The sequence below is a fragment of the Ziziphus jujuba genome, chromosome 9 (assembly GCF_031755915.1).
Source record: "Ziziphus jujuba cultivar Dongzao chromosome 9, ASM3175591v1".
In the NCBI taxonomy this organism is placed as follows: Eukaryota; Viridiplantae; Streptophyta; class Magnoliopsida; order Rosales; family Rhamnaceae; genus Ziziphus; species Ziziphus jujuba.
In genome coordinates, this window is record NC_083387.1 from 30,181,290 (window position 1) to 30,200,328 (window position 19,039).

The window sequence follows — 19,039 nt, forward strand, 5'->3', positions numbered from 1 at the left end:
AGTTTCTAGAGTTCCATAACCCTGCTAAACAAAATCTATATCAATAATGATTCCAATCTATCAAAAGCCTAAAGCTCACTTCAAAAAACGTGCAAGCAAAATCAATTCACAGAACCAGTAGTACAAGTTCTTAAGCTGTAAAGGTTGACAAATGAGAGAGAGAGAGAGAGAGAGAGAGAGAGAGAGAGAGAGAGAGAGAGAGAGAGAGGGAGAGAGAACATACAAAAAAGAAGAATAATAATCAAGGGAATATAAAATGAAATTGGGATGAAATGTATGATAGATATTATAAAATGTAGGAGAATTCACCAAAAAATAAAAATAAAAATAATATTATAAAATGTAGGAGAATGCAGAGAAACATATAAGTAATGCAGCAGATACAATATTATATGCAATAACATTGACACTTGAAGGACTAAAGAAATTTCATGTTTTGGCAAGTTTTTTGCTCCCAAAAGGCAAAAGCAAGGCTGAAAGCAATACATAGATATGTTATGACTACCTGTACCAATTTGTTATGCTACAAATTTCTTTCCAAGCACCAATATGACAGCAAAAATAACAACAAAATTAAACAGGGGAAAAATATTTTCTCTCTCTTGTTCATCTGTCTTATGTTTGGTAGGTAGTTGAATTTGAAAAATTAATCTCTGTTACTGATCATGGATCAAAATATCATACAAAACATACATACACCATGGCATTACCAAAACTAATTAGAGAAATGCAATGATGGAAAACATTGAGTAACTTAACTAAAGAAAAATAAATAATAATAGATTCCCACTCACTCACTCATACAGCAGGGTGTTTAACATTTTTTTCACATTCTATCACCCACTAAAATGGTAATCCTGATGAAAAACAAAAAAAAAGAAAAAGAAAAATAATAACCATTCACCATTCATTCGTAAAAGGTAAAAGAAGATTGAATCGAAAAAAATTAATGGAGACAAAAAAGAGGCAATTACCGGTTTCAAAGAAATTCAGAGATAAAAAAGGGAACAGCTGCTGTTTCACTTGGAATCAATAAAAGAACGCGCTGGCTCACTCGCTCCCAAAAAGCCACAGCGTAAACCACTTTATTATATATAATTTATTTATTTATTTATGTACAAAACTTGCGGCAAGAAAACAAAAAAGGAAGAGGGTTAAAACGCAACGTTGCGTAAACTTAGGAGCATGGGCAGGCCACATAGAAATTCGCCGTGATTTGAGAGTGAAGCATTAGACAAGACCACACAGCCAAGTGGATTCCGCCACTCACTCGATAAAGTGGATTCCCCCGCGCACTCGAGAAACTCTCTCTCTCTCTCTCTCTCTCTCTCTATCAGTCAAGAAAGTCAGTCTCCTCCGACAGTGAGAGGGAGTGTGGATCTGAAAGCTCTTTCCGTAGAAGATTCCCAAAATAAAGAAAGAAAGTGTTGTGTTGTTTTGGTTTAGGCGAAGACGATGGTAATGGCGAAGATGATGAACAGCAAAACAAATTGGTTGGAATCTGCATCACCAACAGCGGCAACTCCACCGCAGCCTTCTCAGCACCCTTATTGTTACGATCATCATCGAGTGCAAAACGACACTTGCTTTAACTGCGGGCAGCGAGGACACTGGGCTTACCAATGCCCCTTGAAAACACCCTCTCCCTCTTCCTCTCCCAATCCCAATACCAGCAAATCCACTCCTTCCCCTTCTTCTTCATCCCCAATTCCCCTCTCCGATTATCCCGCCATTTCATGCCCTCTCTGCCAGGCCACCTGCACTGTTAAGGTCTCTCAGACAGAAAGAAACCGTCACAGGAAATACTACAATTGCCTTCGTCAGAAAGTCTGTTTTCTCTTGTTTTCTTCTTCTAGCTCTCTGCTTTCTCTTTTGGGTTTTGCTTGGTTTTTCTCCGTCTTCTACTTATCATTATTTCACTACTCTGTAAATGGCTGTGATTTTGGTTTTGAATTTTTTTTCTTTTCTTTTTTAACGTTTTATTTTTCAACTTAAATCATTATTAATTTTTTTTTTTTTTTTTTTTTATGTGTTAGAATGGTAAATCCGAATTCTTTAGATGGTGCGACGATGTGATAGACGACTGGGATAGACTCCCTCCTCCTAAGGATCGCCCACGCTGCAAATGCCTTGCTGGAATCTGTAAGCTTATGCTGGAGGTTCGAGAGGAGCCTAATGTCAGTTCAAGATACTACTTCGTTTGCCCTATTGAAAAGGTCAAATTATACTTTATGTTCAACTCTGAATTCAGTACAGTATGCTTTGATTATACCAAACTCTTATTTGCTGTGTTCAGACTTCGTAACTGCCACCTTCTATGAAATATGAATTCACGAATTTCTTTCTGCTTGTTGTGCCCTATGTTGAATTTAACTCTGCCGCTAATTGAACATATTATGAGTAGCATTTTGTTACATTTTCTAATGTCTCCCTGGCCACATCTTCCTTCCTTTTAAGTTCGAAATAGGTAGGTGACAAAATTTGGGAACCAGTTGAAAAATAGCGTCAGCTAAGTTGTGGATTCTGGAATTCATCCTTTGTCTAAATGCATACTTTTGTACTGGCATTTCTGAGTTTTGGGTTTGCAGTATTGTTTTGGTTCTGATAATCGATTTCTCCCGTTGAATCTAATAATTAGGGACACGGAGCTTGTAATTTCCGCCAATACATGGATGATATTTCGGCGACAATTGACACAGTGAATGGTGACTTTCACGAGGGAGGTGAGCTTGGTATTAGGAATTCAAAGAAGAGGAAATTGGAGCCATTGGTGCAACATTTTGCTCCTTCTGAGACCGAGAAGATGTAGGAGAAACCTTCATCGAGAGAGAAGAGAATGAGTTGACTCCAAGCTTGTCAACTCTTCAGGATACGGTTCCTCTGGAGGGAGAGATTTTGGACCTCATAACGGAGAAAACACTCCAAGTATCTAGTCTGTCATCTCAGGCAATTCATCATCGACAGGCAGAGTTTTGGAGACAGATATCTGCTGCAGGAGATATATCTATTGCTGGTGCTTTCTTATATCTTTGTTCTTGTTGTTTCCAACGGTTAGCTTTCCCCTTCGACCTTACTAATTACGTTTTCATTTTTTTTTTTTTTTTTAAATTCTTACGGGTGAAAGATCCTATCAGTCAATTTTTAGGTCGTCATGAATTGGGTTGGTTGGGCCGGCTTGCATTTACCCCATCTGGATGCCTAAGTGATCCTCCATCGAGGCCTTTCCTTTGTTGTGAGTATCATATAGCTGACATGCCATTTTCTAGGTCCTTTTCTACCTGGATCTTGGTTTTCACTTGTTTTATGTTTTCAATAGGTGTTTTCCCATCCTTTAAGCCTATCTATGTCCCTAAGGATGTGGCCGTCACTCGTTCAGAGTACTTAAGTGACCAGCCTAATAGTCCTTCCATCACTGAATCTGACTTAAGTCCAGGTACTCAGTGTTCGAGTGGCGTTCTTTTGGAGAACACAAGCCTAAATAATCTAGGCACTGGCAATATACAACGAGGAACCAATGGAGATGGACAAAATTTAGAGGCACTTGGGCAACTAGTATTACGTTGTCAAAATCATCTGCTCACTCGTCTTGAATCTATGAGTCTGGTTGATATTGAGACCGTGACAGCAGCATCTGAACGTCATCTTGATGTTGTGAGCAATCTCTTGGCGGGCTACGCATCTTTTTCTGAGCGAGTGAGAAAGTTCATTGCTTGTGCTTCGCTGCTCGCTGAAATCGAGAAGTCCATCAAAATGGATGCCTCCGTGCAAAAGCTTATGGAAAGGTATCAGAGTGAGAAAATTAGATATGAGAGTCTACGCCTCAGCCATGCTCAGACGGTAGATGCTATAGCAAACTCTGATCAACAGCTTGAGCAGCTTCGCGGAGAGGCTTTGCGCTTGAAGGAAATGTTAACTAGAATCGAGAATCAGGTGAATGATGCTGAGGCAGAGAATAGGAACCTAAAGAGGCGAAAAAGTGAAATTTCTAAGGACATGTCGAAGTGTGAGAAGAAAATGAAGGGTGCCCATGAAGAAGTAGAAGTTGCAAAGGAGAGGGAAGTCGCTCGAAGTGCAGCAAAGGTAGCATTGGAAGAGGCAAGGAGTCAGCTTCGACAGTGAAAGCGATGAAAAGTAGGAATATATGAATATAACATATAAGATATAATGGCTGTAAATATAAAGCCGATGCTGATGCTGATTATGGTTGTCTTGTAACGTAAATCATGCTCTGCTTGTGAGGAACGATTCAAAACTGTTACCTTCATTTTGCGCTTTCGTCGTTCCTTCTCCTTACAGAAGTTCAAGCGTGTGTATGTTATGAATTGGTGAATAACAGACCGTAGAATGCAGACAAGTAGCTTGAATGCAATATTGAAATTTCTATATTTATGATTATTATTATGATAAAATTATTAGAAAGCAGGTTATATTCAACTGTTCGTACTATCAATGACTTTACTTGATCCTTTCCGGTCTTCTCGACGTGGACTTGGTGTTGTCATTCTTTATAGCGTATACTGATATGTGTATGCTTCTTATAGGCCTTAAGCACTCAACATATTCACCCAGGATTAAAAAAAAAAAAAAAAAAAAATGGACATTAACTCTCAGGCTTATCTCGGTGAGACAGAATCGTCGGTACCACTTTCTACAACATTATAACATATTTTATTAATAAATAAACGAAAATATCGTAGGCTATAGAGTTTGTTTGAAAGTGCATATAGAAAGAGTTATGGAAGTCCAACTGGATTAGGAGTGGGGCCCAAAGCACAGTGGAGAGATGGGTTGGGCTGCTGTATGGTGGGTGGTTGTGTGGGTGTGGAGAAAGGAGAATCCAAGTTAAAGTTGGTGGTGGAATTGGATCTGGAAGGAGGCAATGCAAAAGAAAGAGTATTATTATTATTATTATTGTTATTTCTATTTTTTGCTCGAAGAATATCATTATTATTATTAGAAGAGCGCGCACTAATTACACGCTACCGTTACCAGAGAATATGCTTCTCAAAAATCACAATAAATGGTTTTGAAAAAAAATAAAAACCAAAGCCTTCCTTTCTCTCATTTACTGTTCGTTGTCCAATGTCTAAGTCATTACCATCACATTTTTATTTCCCTGCATATAATTAAAAAAAAAAAAAAGAAAAAAATGAAACCAAAATAATTTTTTATTTTTTATTTTTTTATTTTCGTTCTCTCTCGGACTCGGAGAAGAGAATCTGATGGAGATGGAGATGAAGACGCTCACGCTCATTCAGCTCCTCCTCCATTGCCCGCCATTTCTCTGAATTATGTGTCTCTCAATCTCTCTATTTCTGCATTTATTCATTTCATGAAGAATTGCTTTTTTCCCGGTAGTCTTCTCCTCCGCTGTGACTCATATAATATATATATATATATATATATTTTTTTTTGTTTTCGGCTGACCCAATTTCAGTCATTCAATCTTCCTCCATGAGATGACCCTTGTTCCACTCCACAGAATCGTCAAGTGTTTTCCTTGTTTCTTCAATTTGCAATCCAAGGAAATGGGATTATTCCTTTATTGAGTGAGTAGTTTTCTCGGGGCGGCGTTGAGTTTCCACATACCTCCGCGCTTTCTTTGATATTTGACCTTCAAAGTTCCATAAACCAAAGTCTCAATCAGCAGAAAAGAAAGAAAGACAGACGGAGAGGCTAAAAGACGCTACCTCTGAAACTGGAACTGAAACTGTTATGCTTTGCCTTTTGAATTTTTTTTTTCTTTTTTTAATTTTAGAAAATGGGCTTAGAAAACCAAGGCGGATCCAATGGCTGCAATCCCATCAAGAAACCAGGGCCTGTTTCCATGGATCATGTGCTCTTGGCTCTCAGGGAAACCAAGGAAGATAGGGAGCTCAGAATTCGTAGCCTCTTCAATTTTTTTGACAAGGCCAATTCTGGGTATTTAGATTATGCTCAGATTCAGGCTGGTCTCTCTGCCCTCCAAATACCCTCCGAGTATAAGTACGCTAAGGATTTGTTGAATGTCTGCGATGCTAATCACGATGGCCGCGTGGATTACCTTGAGTTTAAGCGCTATATGGATGATAAGGAGCTTGAGCTCTACCGCATTTTTCAAGCTATTGATGTTGAGCATAATGGTTGCATTTTGCCTGAAGAGCTCTGCGATGCTCTTGTTAGGGCAGGTATATCCATACTCACATTTTCTACCTTTAACTTGTTCTTTTTGCTTTCATTACTGTTTTGCGGGGGGTCAATTTTAATTGTTTCACCATTTCTCTTTTTTATTTTTCATAGTTATGTTTAGATTTAAGGCTATTAATTAATGTTGCTATAGCCAATTCTTAGTCGCAAATTTGCATAACACTTGAAGCGTTTTCCTTTCCGGAGCAGAAAATCTCTGATAACTTGATTAAGAAGCTCTTTTGAAGTGCTGGAAGGTATTTTTACTCTGTTTGCCCTTTACATAAGCGAACTTAAGTTTCCACTGGCACCGGTGCTCTATTATTCTTGTCCCAAAGAGGAGGAAAAAGCTCTTCCACATTCACAAAAGGTTTTGATAGAGAATGAACATAGATTTAGGATTGGATCACCACAAAATTATTGTGAACTTTAGATAAATGAATCTGAAATTCTAAGAAATCTGCTTGCAGTCATTTCCTCATATTGAATTGTTGACGGGTAATTAAGTTTAATGATTTCATTTTAGTGATGATATTACATTGCGCTGACTGGTGAAAGCTCAAGAACTGTGGTTCTGCTTACTTTTAAATTAGGTTCCTTAACTATCAAAGCTGCTTCACCCCTTAAAAATAATGTACTACTGATGTATAGTTGCATCATGACTATGTCTTTATCTCTAATTATTTCTTTCTTCAGTAATTCATTGGCAACAAAAAGGTGATTTCCCTTCTAAGTTTTAATTTAATAAATGGTCGATGGTCACATTGGATAATATGGCATGTTTGCAATTGATTGGTATTATAGTTTGTTTATAGACTTGTTTTGCTCCATTTCTTCATCCTATATTATATATATATATATATATATATGTTGGCATGTAAAATTTCATTATTGAAGTGGGAATTTTTTCAATAAATGGATGTCCTTTTGGTGGGTTTTTTTTCATTCTATAAGCCACACCAGTCTGTCTTTTGCAGGGATTGAAATTGATAATGAAGAACTTGCCCGTTTTGTTGAGCGTGTTGATAAGGATAATAACGGGGTAATAACTTTTGAGGAGTGGAGAGATTTTCTTCTGCTCTGCCCTCATGAGGCAACTATTGAGAATATCTATCATTATTTGGAGAGGGTATGTCTTGTTGACATTGGGGAACAGACTGTTATCCCTGAGGGCATCAGTAAGCATGTCCATGCAAGTAGATATCTCATTGCCGGGGGAGTAGCAGGAGCTACATCACGCACAGCTACCGCTCCTCTTGATCGGTTGAAGGTTATTTTGCAAGTTCAAACAGCACAAGCTCGAATAATGCCAGCAGTAAGAGCTATATGGAGAGAAGGTGGCTTATTGAGCTTTTTCCGTGGCAATGGTCTAAATGTCGTGAAGGTGGCCCCAGAGAGTGCAATCAAATTTTACAGTTATGAAATGTTGAAAAGCTTTATTGTGAATGCCAAAGGGGGAGAAGATAAAGCTGATAATGATATTGGCACTTCAGGGCGCCTTTTCGCTGGTGGTTTAGCAGGTGCTGTGGCACAGACAGCTATTTATCCAATGGATCTTTTAAAGACACGAATACAAACCCATGCTGTTGAAGGTGGAAGAATTCCTGGTATTGCCACCCTATCAAGAGATATATGGGTTCAGGAGGGACCCCGGGTATTCTATAGAGGACTTTTTCCATCACTTGTTGGGATTATCCCTTATGCTGGAATAGACCTTGCTGCATATGAAACCTTGAAAGATATGTCCAAGAAATATCTGCATGATGGTGGTAAATTTTCATTTGGGATAAGCTTTTTTTTTTTCATTCTTTTCCCCTTTTCACCATATTTTGTTTTGTGTTTATTACTGTTGTTTCTGTTGTAATGTTAAGATTTTTTGCAGATCCTGGTCCTCTAGTGCAACTGGGATGTGGGACAGTATCTGGAGCTCTTGGAGCAACATGTGTTTACCCCTTGCAGGTTGTCAGGACAAGGTAAATTATTGCCTGTTCTAAGTTGTATTTTTAATCTGGTCTGCTCGTGATAGGCTGAATCTGCAACTTTTTCTTTCAGAATGCAAGCTCAGCGCTCTAGCGCAGATGCTGCTTATAAAGGAATGGGTGATGTATTCAGGAGAACCTTTAAGCATGAAGGGTTGAGAGGATTTTACAAAGGCATATTTCCTAATCTGCTCAAAGTTGTTCCGTCTGCGAGCATCACTTATCTGGTTTACGAGTCCATGAAAAAGAGTCTTGATCTGGAATAATAAGAAACCAAGTAATTCAGCTTCATTCATTGACTGTGAATGTGATTGACATGGCCTGCCTGTAGAGTTGACGAGTTTGAGGAAAGGTATATTGTGGATGAAGTTTTTCAATTACGAGAATAAGGTCCATAGTTTAGTTGAATAGATCAAAATTGTTTTCACCATAATACAAGTAATGCTTCTCGCATTATACTATTTTTATAGGGACAAAAATTGCCCTGTCCACAAGTGGGGGTCTCTCAAAAAATTTATTAAGCTTTTTGTATGCACAATTACATATATTGTTGTATCATGTATTGATACAGATACAGACTTCACAGAGTCCCACTTTATGATTCTTTTTGTAGTGGCTGAATTGGTCAGCCTTCACTATCTGTTAAAAGAATTGTTCTGTATATGTGGCCAAATATTTCCATGTTGTAAGCATCTCAAATGTTGCTTGTATGCTGTTTCTATTCACCATAAATTCCTTTCTAGGCGTTTTCTTTGTCTTGTTCAGGGGCTTGTGAATTACATCTTACAACATCATATAATAAAATATTATTGGATTCGGTCTTTAGGGATTCTAGTTGCCTCGCTCATGTGCTGTCTATAGTTATTTGTTTGTTTTGTAGAACGTCAACTGAAAAAAATTGAAAATGTATGGTAAAATTTGAAGTTGGAAGCAAAATAAAGGTCTAAGTGTACATAAAAAAACAATATATAAATGAGTCAATTTAATGATAAAAGTGAATAATTTTTTTAAAACAAAAGTACCGAAGTACAAATCCTTATAATATTATTACTTGGTGATTCTTATTTCCTTCTTTCTTTCTTTCTTTTTTTAATAATTTACAAAATATTGATAATAAAGTTAATTTAATATTTTTATGGAAATTAATGATTTGATTTTTAATTTTCAAAACATATTCTTTTACGTTTTTAAGTAATTAAGTTTTTTAATTAGTGAAGGCTAGATTTGTGGGATAAAGAAGTTTATTTTATTCGATTAATCAAATTTTTTTTTTTAAGTTATTTACAGCTTATTTGCTTTGTTTCCGTAAGCAGTAATGCTAGTTTTAATTCTGCCTTCCTTAACTATATAGGCTAAAAGAAAAAATAATAATAATAATAAAAATCTATAAAAATGAAAATTGGTGTAAAATGATTAATAACTTTAGTTTTTTCGATTTCATTTTATATTAAAAGAAAATCCGAAGCTCAGAGCAAAGGGGGCTGACGTGGCGTCCGTGGAATTACCTGGAACAGGAAGAAGGGTAAAGATCTAAAACCCTGCATCGGACGGCGTAGATTAGCTTATTTTGTATTGATCTATATATATATATATATATATATGTATCACTCTGTGTGGCTCGAGCAGCCTCCACTCTCAACAGACTCTGAGGCTTTAGGGTTTTTGGATTCCAAAAGAAAACTCGGTCAGAGAAAAACCTGCAAACATGGTGAGTTGGAAATCTTGTATTTGTATATGAAGTTGCTTGTTTCACTCTGTATTTTCCCCCGCCTAGTCGTATGCGATTGATTGCTAATTACATCTTCAAAATAAGGGTATAATTTTAGCATATAGATGATTATTGGAAGTGTATTTATTTAATTGGTAATTTTGTTTTTTTTTTTTTTATTTTTTTTTTTAATTCTGATGGTATGAAATCGTTACATGTTAGGTTCTTCAAAACGATATTGATCTGCTGAACCCTCCGGCGGAGATTGAGAAGAGAAAGCATAAGCTGAAGCGCCTAGTTCAGTCCCCCAACTCATTCTTCATGGTATGCTACTCTACTGTTTATCCTATTGAAAATGGTCTTTTTTCTGGGTTGGGTCATTGTTGTAATTTGCAACTGATTTGATTTTGTTGTTTCTTTTTTTGTGTGTGTGGAAAAGGATGTTAAATGCCAGGGCTGCTTTAACATGTAAGTTTAAAGTTTTCGTTTTTAATATTTTCTGGGGTTTTGTTGAATGATTGAGTTTGATGGTGGCTGAATATGCATAATGATAATATGGGTGCATGTATGAAATGCAGAACAACCGTGTTTAGCCATTCGCAGACAGTGGTGGTGTGTGGAAATTGCCAAACGGTGTTGTGCCAGCCAACCGGTGGGCGTGCTAGACTCACTGAAGGATGCTCTTTCAGGAGAAAGGGTGACTAAGGAATGTTTGTTTCTTTTATCCTCCGGTGCCCCATTCAACTAAACTAATTAAGCAAAAAATGTAGAATCTTTTTTCTTTTCTTTTTTTTTTTTCTTCTTGGTTTTCGAATGTGATATTGTGTTCTTTTGGTTTCTTCCTTTTCTTCCAAGTTTAACTGCTTGCTACCTTATGATGTTTTGGTTTTGCATCATGGACTAGTTGTGAATTCGGTTTTGAGTTTAAAGATTTTGTGTTTTGGTTTATAGATTGATGAGCTGCTCGACCTAATCTATCACGATCCCTAGAGTAATGGTCGGGGGACTGTATACTATACAATTTATATCTATATATAGATCATCAAACTCAGAACGCCATTGTAGAAAACGACCTGAATTATCTCAGGATATATGAAATTGTTTGACAATTTTTATTATAGAAACATATTTTACCAAGTTTTATAGTTATTATTATTTATACTCTATGTTAGTTTCTGGATATTTTTCAATGTCTTAATTTCATTAGAGTTTTGGAGAACCCAATCTCTCAAAAGTTTTTGAAAATGAATTTGGAAAAATGGTAAAGTTGAACCTGATAAACGAAGTGGATGACATAGTATACGATTATATATTGTGTTTTTATATGCTTATAGATAGGAGAGATCAAATTGGAATGCAATTGAAGAAAATAATGAAATATTATTCCTGTTAACAAACCCTTCGGAAGAAAATATCTTCATAGATTGAATTAGATCTCAACGTTGAGAGCTCTGGATTTTAAAACAGGAGAACTAAATTGCAACATTTTAATTTTTTTCTTCTTTTTTTTTTTTTTCCTTTTTGGCTGAATGCAACATTTTGAAACTTTGGAATACTAAAATGCAATTAGCGATTTAATATTTTACCAAATTTGTATCTTTAATAATGTTTTAAGTCATCAATTTTTAAATATCTACTGATGTTTCTCTCATTTCACCTGTCAAATGATTTGCTTTTTGTTTGAGATTTTAGGGTGCTTTCTTTTTTCTTTTTTTTTTTTTTTTTTTCTTTTTTTCTTTTTTTTCTTTCTTTTGTGTGTGTGTGTTGCTGGAAAGGATTTTAGGTAACCCTTTTGCCAAAAGTTTTGCTGAAATATAATGAACCGAGGTTTAAGATTGGTAAAGATGAGCTTAATAAAGGATGTGATTGATATTTTAATTTTACTTACTATATTAACTGATCTTACCTTATCTTTAAATTATTAAGATGCTGTCACATTATTTAGTAGAAAAAAGAATATTGATAAATTAGTAGGTACTTTTTTCTTCTTTCGCAATAATTAAATTGGTATTTTATATGATAATACAAATCATTTTTATATTTTAATTATCTGCGTTTCCATTTAATTGTGTTTATTTACATGGCGAACTCCATAAATTAATGAATACTCTTGAATCTTTTTCTACCAAATAAAAGGATATTTTATCATGCTTGAAATGAGTCATCAAATTGAGTAAGTTGTTTAATCAAAATGAAAGCCAAGACCAAGACCTAAAACATATGTTTGATGATCCTTCCTATTAGGTTTTGCTATACAGCAATATTAGGGTTAGTGTTACTGTAACACCCTGTCTATACTACAAATTAGCCGTTGCAATTAGTATGTGGTTTTGATTGAGTATGTTGTTAATTAAAATGAAAGCCAAGATCAAGACTTAAAACAAATGTTTAATGATCCTTCCTAGTAGGTTTTGCCATATAATAATATTAGGATTAGTATTACTGTAACACAGTTAGTATTACTGTAACACTTCACTTTTAGAGTTTATTAGAAGGTCACCCATATTAGAAATACTCTTAATTAAGAGAGAACTTAAATTCGGAGCTCTTTTGAACACTAAAGCCAATCATTCTGAAAAGGCCTTAGCATTATGAGAGTGATTATTATTATATTTAAATCATCTCCTGATTTATACCTGGACAATGTGGGATTGGATACCAGGTAGTCTGCCAATGTCCCGCATGCACCCACACTAGTCATCATAATACACCTCCTTGGACCCAATATTGTCGCCGGCACACTTCCAGCTGGATATAGATTATGATACCATTTGTAACACCCTGTCTTCACTGGCAAACCTATCATTCCCTATCTCTACTAGTGAATCTGTCATTCTCTACCGATGTTGTTTATAATTTCATAATTTAACCATCGAACTTGATATGAGATTTTTTATTTAGAGCTTTCCAAGATATGTTATTCTCTGCTGATATTGCCCATAATTTCATAATTTAACCACCGAACTCAGTATGAAATTTTTTATTTAAAGTTTTTTAGGAGGTCACCCATTTTTGAATTGCTCTCATATGAGAGCGCTTAACTTTGAGGTTCTTTTAAACATTGAAACCAACCATTTTGAAAATGCCTCAGCATTATGAGGGAGATTATTATTATATTTGAATCATTCCCTGATCTACACTTGGATGATATGGGATTGAACACTAGGTAGTCTGCTGATGTCCCGCATCCACTCACATTGATCGTCACAGTTACCAAATTGTTCAGTATATTAGTTTACCAAACGAGCGATAAGTCAATGTTCAACTGACTTTTTTTTTTTTAATTCACTTATTAATTAATTTAAGTATTTAACGTTCATTTGGAGATACTATTGAGCAAGATAGTCCTCTGCCTGTTTAACGTAACACTTGAGACAAAGATTCAAGAAATTAACAGTCAAGACATTGGGAAGATAATTGTAATTGTAAATCTTCTTTGCAGGATGGGATTATTGACATTAATCTTAATATAAATTAAAATATGCAAGTGGCTAAAGTGTTTAAGGAGAATGGGATCTTCATAGATCGTCTTGTTTACTGTTTGAGAATTTTAAATGTGAAATTTTCAATATTTCTATTTCAAGTTCAAATAATATTAGAGACACCAACTAGTCTACCAAGTTATTTATCTAGTGTATACATATTATTATGTGATTGATTTATATTTAATTATAATTATCTTTTTTATGGATTTACTTATCCACATTTAGATTATATGTTAACCAATTAAATAATGATACATGCATACATGATAAATAACTTGGCAGACTAATTAGTATCTACAACATTACTTTTCAATTTTTACTAGCGTGGAGGATAAATTATATGAAAGCATAATCCCAAAAGTGATTTTACTGTTAAATTTGCTGAATGGTTGAATTATAAGTCAAAAGACTTGGGAATGAAGCTTTATATGGCATCTAAAGGTTATTGCCAGGATTCAGCTTTTCTGTTGGATTCTTATATACTAATAAAAAGGCTGCTTGCCAATATGTCTAAAAGGCATAAAGGTATGATACAGAATTTTTTATTATGATTATTTTATTTTATTTTTTTACAATATTTGCAATTTTGTCATGGAGACTTTGGCACAGTGCAGATGGAAAATAACAATTTCGCCAAGATTGTTGGAATTTGTGATGTTCAGATAAAGATCGATATTGGACATATAATTACTTTGAAGGATGTCCGACATGCTCTAGACCTTCAACTCAATCTAGTATTAGGAATACCCTTTAACATGGAAAGCTTTGACAACCACTTTTATAATAGCACATGCAAAATGATAAAAGGTGCTATGGTTGTCACTCGATGACATATTTGTGTAATATTTTACAAGATTCATATAAAGATTTGTGCAGAGAGCCTCAACATTACAGAATAAGAGTTATCTCAAAATCTGTGGTACTAAAAACTCGGTCACATGAGTGAAAAAAGATTGTCTACCTTAATAAAAAAAGAAGCTTATCACTATTTCCAAGAATGTTGTGCTAGATTACAAGTCTTGTAATTATTGTTTACATGATGAGCAACACAAAATCTCATTTGAGTCCTCTTCTGCAAGAAGATTAAAGTTGCTTAGTGTCGTGCACTCTGATGTTTATGGTCCTTTGGAGGTAGAATATCTAAGTGGCAAAAGGTGGTATAGTTGTTACTTGAGGACATATTTGTGGAATATTTTACAAGATTCATATGAAAATTTGTGCAGAGAGCCTCAACATTACAGAATAAGAGGTATCTCAAAATTTGTGGTACTAAAAACTCGGTCACATGAGTGAAAAAAGATTGTCTACCTTGATGAAAAAGAAGCTTATCACTATTTCTAAAAATATTGTGATAAATTCTTGTAATCATTGTTTACATGGTAAGTAACACAAAATCTCATTTGAGTCCTCTTCAGCAAGAATATTAAAGTTGTTTAGTGTGGTGCACTCTGATGTTTGTGGTCCTTTGGCGGTAAAATATCTAAGTGGCAACAAATATTTTCTGACCTTTATTGATAATGCTTCTCGGAAGGTGTGGCTTTATTTCTTAAAGACAAAGGACCAAGATTTTAAATCACTTCAAAGAGTTTCATGCTATGGTAGAGCGTGAGACAAAAACGAAACTAAAGTGTCTTCGTTTAAACAATGAAAGTGAGTATACTTCCCGAGAGTTCGATACCTACAGTAGGGGAGAGGGTATTTGGCATGAGAAGACGATTTCTCGTACCCCACAGCGTAATGGTGTAGCCAAGAGAATAAATCTAATGATTATGGAGAAATTAGAAGTATGATCAATATGGCTAAATTGCCAAAGCCATTCTTGGGAGAAGCTACTCATGCCACTTGCTATTTGATTAACGGATCACCATCAATACCATTAAATTTTGAAATTCCAAAGAAAGTATGGTCTGGTAAAAATCATTCCTACTCTCATTAAGAGTATTTGGATGTTTAGCCTTTGCACATGTATCCAAGAAGCTTAGACAAAAGCTTGATGTAAGAACTACGCCATGCATTTTTAGTAGATATGGAGATGCAGAATTCAGATACAGATTATAGGATCTAAAGGTAAAAAAGGTTATTAGAAGTAGGAATGTAGTAGTCCATGAAAATCAAACTATAAAAGAGAGAATAGGATGTTGAGTAAGAAGAAACTCAAACACCAGAAGCTGCAAGACCATCACAGCGGTCAAATAATAGTACACCTCTTTGAAGAGCTGAACGATGTCGTATTCTATCAAAGAAATATCTAAAATCTCAATATATTCTGCTTGCTGAAAAAGTTGTCAGACCAGAGAAGTTGAAGCTATGTAGAGACGTAGCTAGTATAGATGGTAGGTGACCATCAGGTTTTTTGAAATGCAGTTGGAAATGGAGAATTGTGAGGTCCAACTCAGCCTATTAGGGTTTTTTTACTTGTTCTCTAAGTTTACTTTGTAGGCAATTTATTTTGTAAAAAAGCAATCTCAGTCTTACATCTCATTATATATATCAGAGACAATACAATTTTTTTTTTTTAAAGACTCCAAAGAATTTTAGAAAAGTTTTTTATGTATTAATTTTAAGAGAGAATAATACATCTTTTTCTTTTCAATATTTGGTCTTTTGTCTTTCTTTACTTTTCTGTATTTTTTGTAATCGGAGGACCCCAACAGGAAATGGCTCGCTGGTTTTGTTGCTAATTAGGCGAATGCTAGCTATATCTTGGTCAAGAGTTTGGGGTCTATCTCATGGACTGATGGCTTAGAGAATGGGATTCAAGAAAACTACTGTGAATATGAATTCTACCATTGTGATTGATTTGATTAATAATATGATTTAGATATTATGCATCCTCTTATTGGTGTCATTGAAAGTTGCAAAGAGCTCATGAGAAGGGATTGGGAGGTTGTAGCTGTTCATGTGAATGGTCAATGCAACATAGTTGCTGATTGGTCAACTAATTTGAGTAATAGATTTTTTTCTAGGTGGTCATTTTTTATTTTTATTTTTTAAATTTAATCGTGAATGTTATTAAACGGTTTAATTCCATTCTAAATACTGTATTTAATTTTTTATTTGGTTAAGGTTTATAAATAGCCTAACTTCTTTTCAGTTTTAACGTGAGTTTGAGGCAGAGTAGAAGGAGAACAGGAGAACAGGAAAACAAGCTTTTTAGCTTTCTTTTTATATCTTTTTGAAATATTTTTAGATTAATTTAGAGTTCTTTAGTATGGTAGATGAATGATAATTTCAAGTTCGTCTAGAAAAACTTAAAGATGTAATATTTAAAGCTTTTATAGTCTATTGTATCATAGAAGATAAATGCATCTAGATTTATTAATACTTATAAAAAAACAAATTTGTCTTCAAAATACCATGTAAAACACAAATTTCGACTCAAAGTTTAATCCTACATTCAATTTTCAATCCTACAAGCTTTTATATTTATATTTTTATTAATATATTTTGTATATTATTTTTTTATTATTATTTTGTTTATCCAGGCAATACGAGCTATTATAAATATAACCCGCTTTTCTTTATAATTTGTTTTATATATTTTGTATTATATTTAAATTAGGCTAATTGTAATTAAGTTTAATATTGGTAATTTTTTTTTTTTATGCTCCAATCCTTGTTATATATGTTATGTGGTTATATTTTTATATAATTTTTCTAACATATATTATATACTGTATATAGGAAAATATCCTCATAGACACCAAGCCCATCGTCTGATACACGATACATTGTCCGGCAATTCTATAAGGTTCCAATAAATCTTGTTTCAAATATATATATATATATATATACACACACGGTAGCTTTATAGTGCGGTCCGCCTGCATGCGGATCAAAACCAATATTTTAAAAAAAAAACGTCGATTTTATTTTTTGTACGTAAAAGTAAAATCGATATTTTTTCTTTAAAAAACGTCAGCTTTGGTGTGAACCGCATGCTGACAGTATGTACTATAGTCTTATATATATATATATATATATATAAATGAGTTAAGTCTCTTAATTTTTATTTTTTAAAAAAAAGTTCATCTTAATTTGTTATAATCATCTACATGAAAATGCTTATTTACTTTAGTTTATAATCTATCCCAAATTAATTAAACTAAAATATGACAATAGGAATTGAGATTTAAACTATCTAATGAGTACACTATTGAAATCAATTTCGAAATTAGATTGAAGACTGATTATATACAGATGCTATTTTATTATTATTATTATTTTTTATCTAAAAATATAGGTAGTGTGATTTGAATTTAATATTTAGGATTTTAAATTCTGATATCATATTAAATTATTATTTATTTTTAAAATATAATTTATTAAAATGTGAATTTATTATATATCAAGTTATGTTGATCCAATAGGAGACTAATTGATTCTCTTACATCTATAGATAATATATATTATAGACTCTTGCTATTTATCATTATTGAAATGAATTACCATTTTATATAATAAATTTTAATTAGAATATTTAATTCTATAATTTTTTATTTTAAAATTTTAAAAATAAATTTTTTAATAGTAATTATTCAAATTAACATTTAGTATTAGATTCTATTATGATCATTTATCAATGATAACAAATAATATTTTTCTATATTATGTACATATAAAAAATTATATAAAATAATTATTAAAACACAGTAGGACCTTCTAGTGTGGTTTGTGGACCTAAACTTTAATTAATTTTTGTGGATAAAGCCAAGTTGCCGAATTCAAAAGGTAGTGAGGAACTTTAGACGTTGTCTCTGCCCCTTAGTCTCTGCCTCTTTGGTCTTAGGCAGATGCTGATTACGGACCATCAATTCAGTTCATGTACATTTTAGTATTATCCAAAATCATTGAATTTTATTTTGGATATCTAAAATTAAGTTTGTTATATTGATATCTTCTGCTTTTAAAATCTTTACAAATTGGTTCAATCCGGTTAAAATTGACTTAAACTGTCAAATAAGGATCAAATACGTGTGTATGACTCTTAAATATGATTTATTTTTTTATTTTTTTATTTTTTTATTTTTCCATTTAAAAAATTTTAAAAAATCTTGAAAGCCCAAAAATAATAGATATTCAAGACAATTCAATAGTTCAAAAAAGTATTAGATGGTAAAAATAAATAAATAAATAAATAAAAATTCAAGAGCATAATAAAAAATACCAGATTAAAAAAATACAATATGGTTGAAGAACATTCCAAGAGCTTGAAATAAATACTAAATGTTCAAAAAAAATTCTAAAGCCTAAAATAATACTAGATGTTAAAAAAAAAAATTAGAGTGCTAAAAAAATACCAAATATTAAAAAAAAAATTGAGAGCTAAAGAAAAAAAAAATAAAAATCTAGGTGGTTAAAAATGTTTCAAGTGTTTGAAAAAAATAATAGTTTGTAAAATACAATCTGAAAGCTAAGAAAAAAAATAAAACAAGATGTTCAAAAAATTTTCAAGAGCCTAAAAAAATGCCAGATTATTAAAAAATTTCAATTTCCTAAAAAAAATCCTATAATAAAAAATAATTCTAAGAGTTTGAAAAAAAATAGCAGATGTTCAAAAATTTTGAGAGTTTAAAAAAATACCAGATAGTTAAAAAATATTAAGTGCAAAAAAAAAAAATCATATGGTAAAAATAATTTTAAAAAATTCCCAGAGCCTAAAAAATCTGACATTTTTATTGAGCTGTTAGAATCTTTTTATA

At 33.3% G+C, this 19,039-nt stretch overlaps 3 protein-coding genes across 3 annotated transcripts; all 3 read left to right on the forward strand.

Moving 5' to 3' along the window:
- Positions 1 to 1,455: 1,455 nt before the first annotated feature.
- On the forward strand, positions 1,456 to 4,395 carry LOC107428008 (uncharacterized). The gene is made up of 6 exons (XM_060811298.1): positions 1,456 to 1,827; positions 2,037 to 2,255; positions 2,639 to 2,723; positions 2,795 to 3,013; positions 3,125 to 3,232; positions 3,317 to 4,395. Exons 1-6 carry the CDS (start codon positions 1,456 to 1,458, stop codon positions 4,117 to 4,119), a joined length of 1,806 nt encoding a protein of 601 aa, XP_060667281.1. The 3' UTR covers positions 4,120 to 4,395.
- Positions 4,396 to 4,983: 588 nt separating this feature from the next.
- LOC107427987 (calcium-dependent mitochondrial ATP-magnesium/phosphate carrier protein 2) lies at positions 4,984 to 8,903 on the forward strand. The gene is made up of 5 exons (XM_048480719.2): positions 4,984 to 5,354; positions 5,483 to 6,167; positions 7,143 to 7,934; positions 8,048 to 8,138; positions 8,218 to 8,903. The coding sequence occupies exons 2-5, from the start codon at positions 5,762 to 5,764 to the stop codon at positions 8,408 to 8,410; spliced, it is 1,482 nt and encodes a 493-aa protein (XP_048336676.1). The 5' UTR covers positions 4,984 to 5,354; positions 5,483 to 5,761; the 3' UTR covers positions 8,411 to 8,903.
- A 790-nt stretch (positions 8,904 to 9,693) lies between these two features.
- Positions 9,694 to 10,802, forward strand: LOC107427988 (small ribosomal subunit protein eS27y). Its single transcript, XM_048480091.2, has 4 exons — positions 9,694 to 9,852; positions 10,075 to 10,176; positions 10,292 to 10,320; positions 10,431 to 10,802. The coding sequence occupies exons 1-4, from the start codon at positions 9,850 to 9,852 to the stop codon at positions 10,555 to 10,557; spliced, it is 261 nt and encodes an 86-aa protein (XP_048336048.1). The 5' UTR covers positions 9,694 to 9,849; the 3' UTR covers positions 10,558 to 10,802.
- The last annotated feature ends 8,237 nt before the right edge of the window (positions 10,803 to 19,039 follow it).

Coding starts and splice junctions, on each gene's coding strand:
- LOC107428008 (XM_060811298.1), top strand. CDS start 1,456: ATGGTAATGGCGAAGATGATGAACAGCAAAACAAATTGGTTGGAATCT. Junction 1,828..2,036: donor ACAATTGCCTTCGTCAGAAA/GTCTGTTTTCTC, acceptor TTTATGTGTTAG/AATGGTAAATCCGAATTCTT. Junction 2,724..2,794: donor TGGTGACTTTCACGAGGGAG/GTGAGCTTGGTA, acceptor GCTCCTTCTGAG/ACCGAGAAGATGTAGGAGAA.
- LOC107427987 (XM_048480719.2), top strand. CDS start 5,762: ATGGGCTTAGAAAACCAAGGCGGATCCAATGGCTGCAATCCCATCAAG. Junction 6,168..7,142: donor CGATGCTCTTGTTAGGGCAG/GTATATCCATAC, acceptor TGTCTTTTGCAG/GGATTGAAATTGATAATGAA. Junction 8,139..8,217: donor TTGCAGGTTGTCAGGACAAG/GTAAATTATTGC, acceptor TTTTTCTTTCAG/AATGCAAGCTCAGCGCTCTA.
- LOC107427988 (XM_048480091.2), top strand. Junction 10,177..10,291: donor CCCCCAACTCATTCTTCATG/GTATGCTACTCT, acceptor TGTGTGGAAAAG/GATGTTAAATGCCAGGGCTG. Junction 10,321..10,430: donor TGCCAGGGCTGCTTTAACAT/GTAAGTTTAAAG, acceptor TATGAAATGCAG/AACAACCGTGTTTAGCCATT.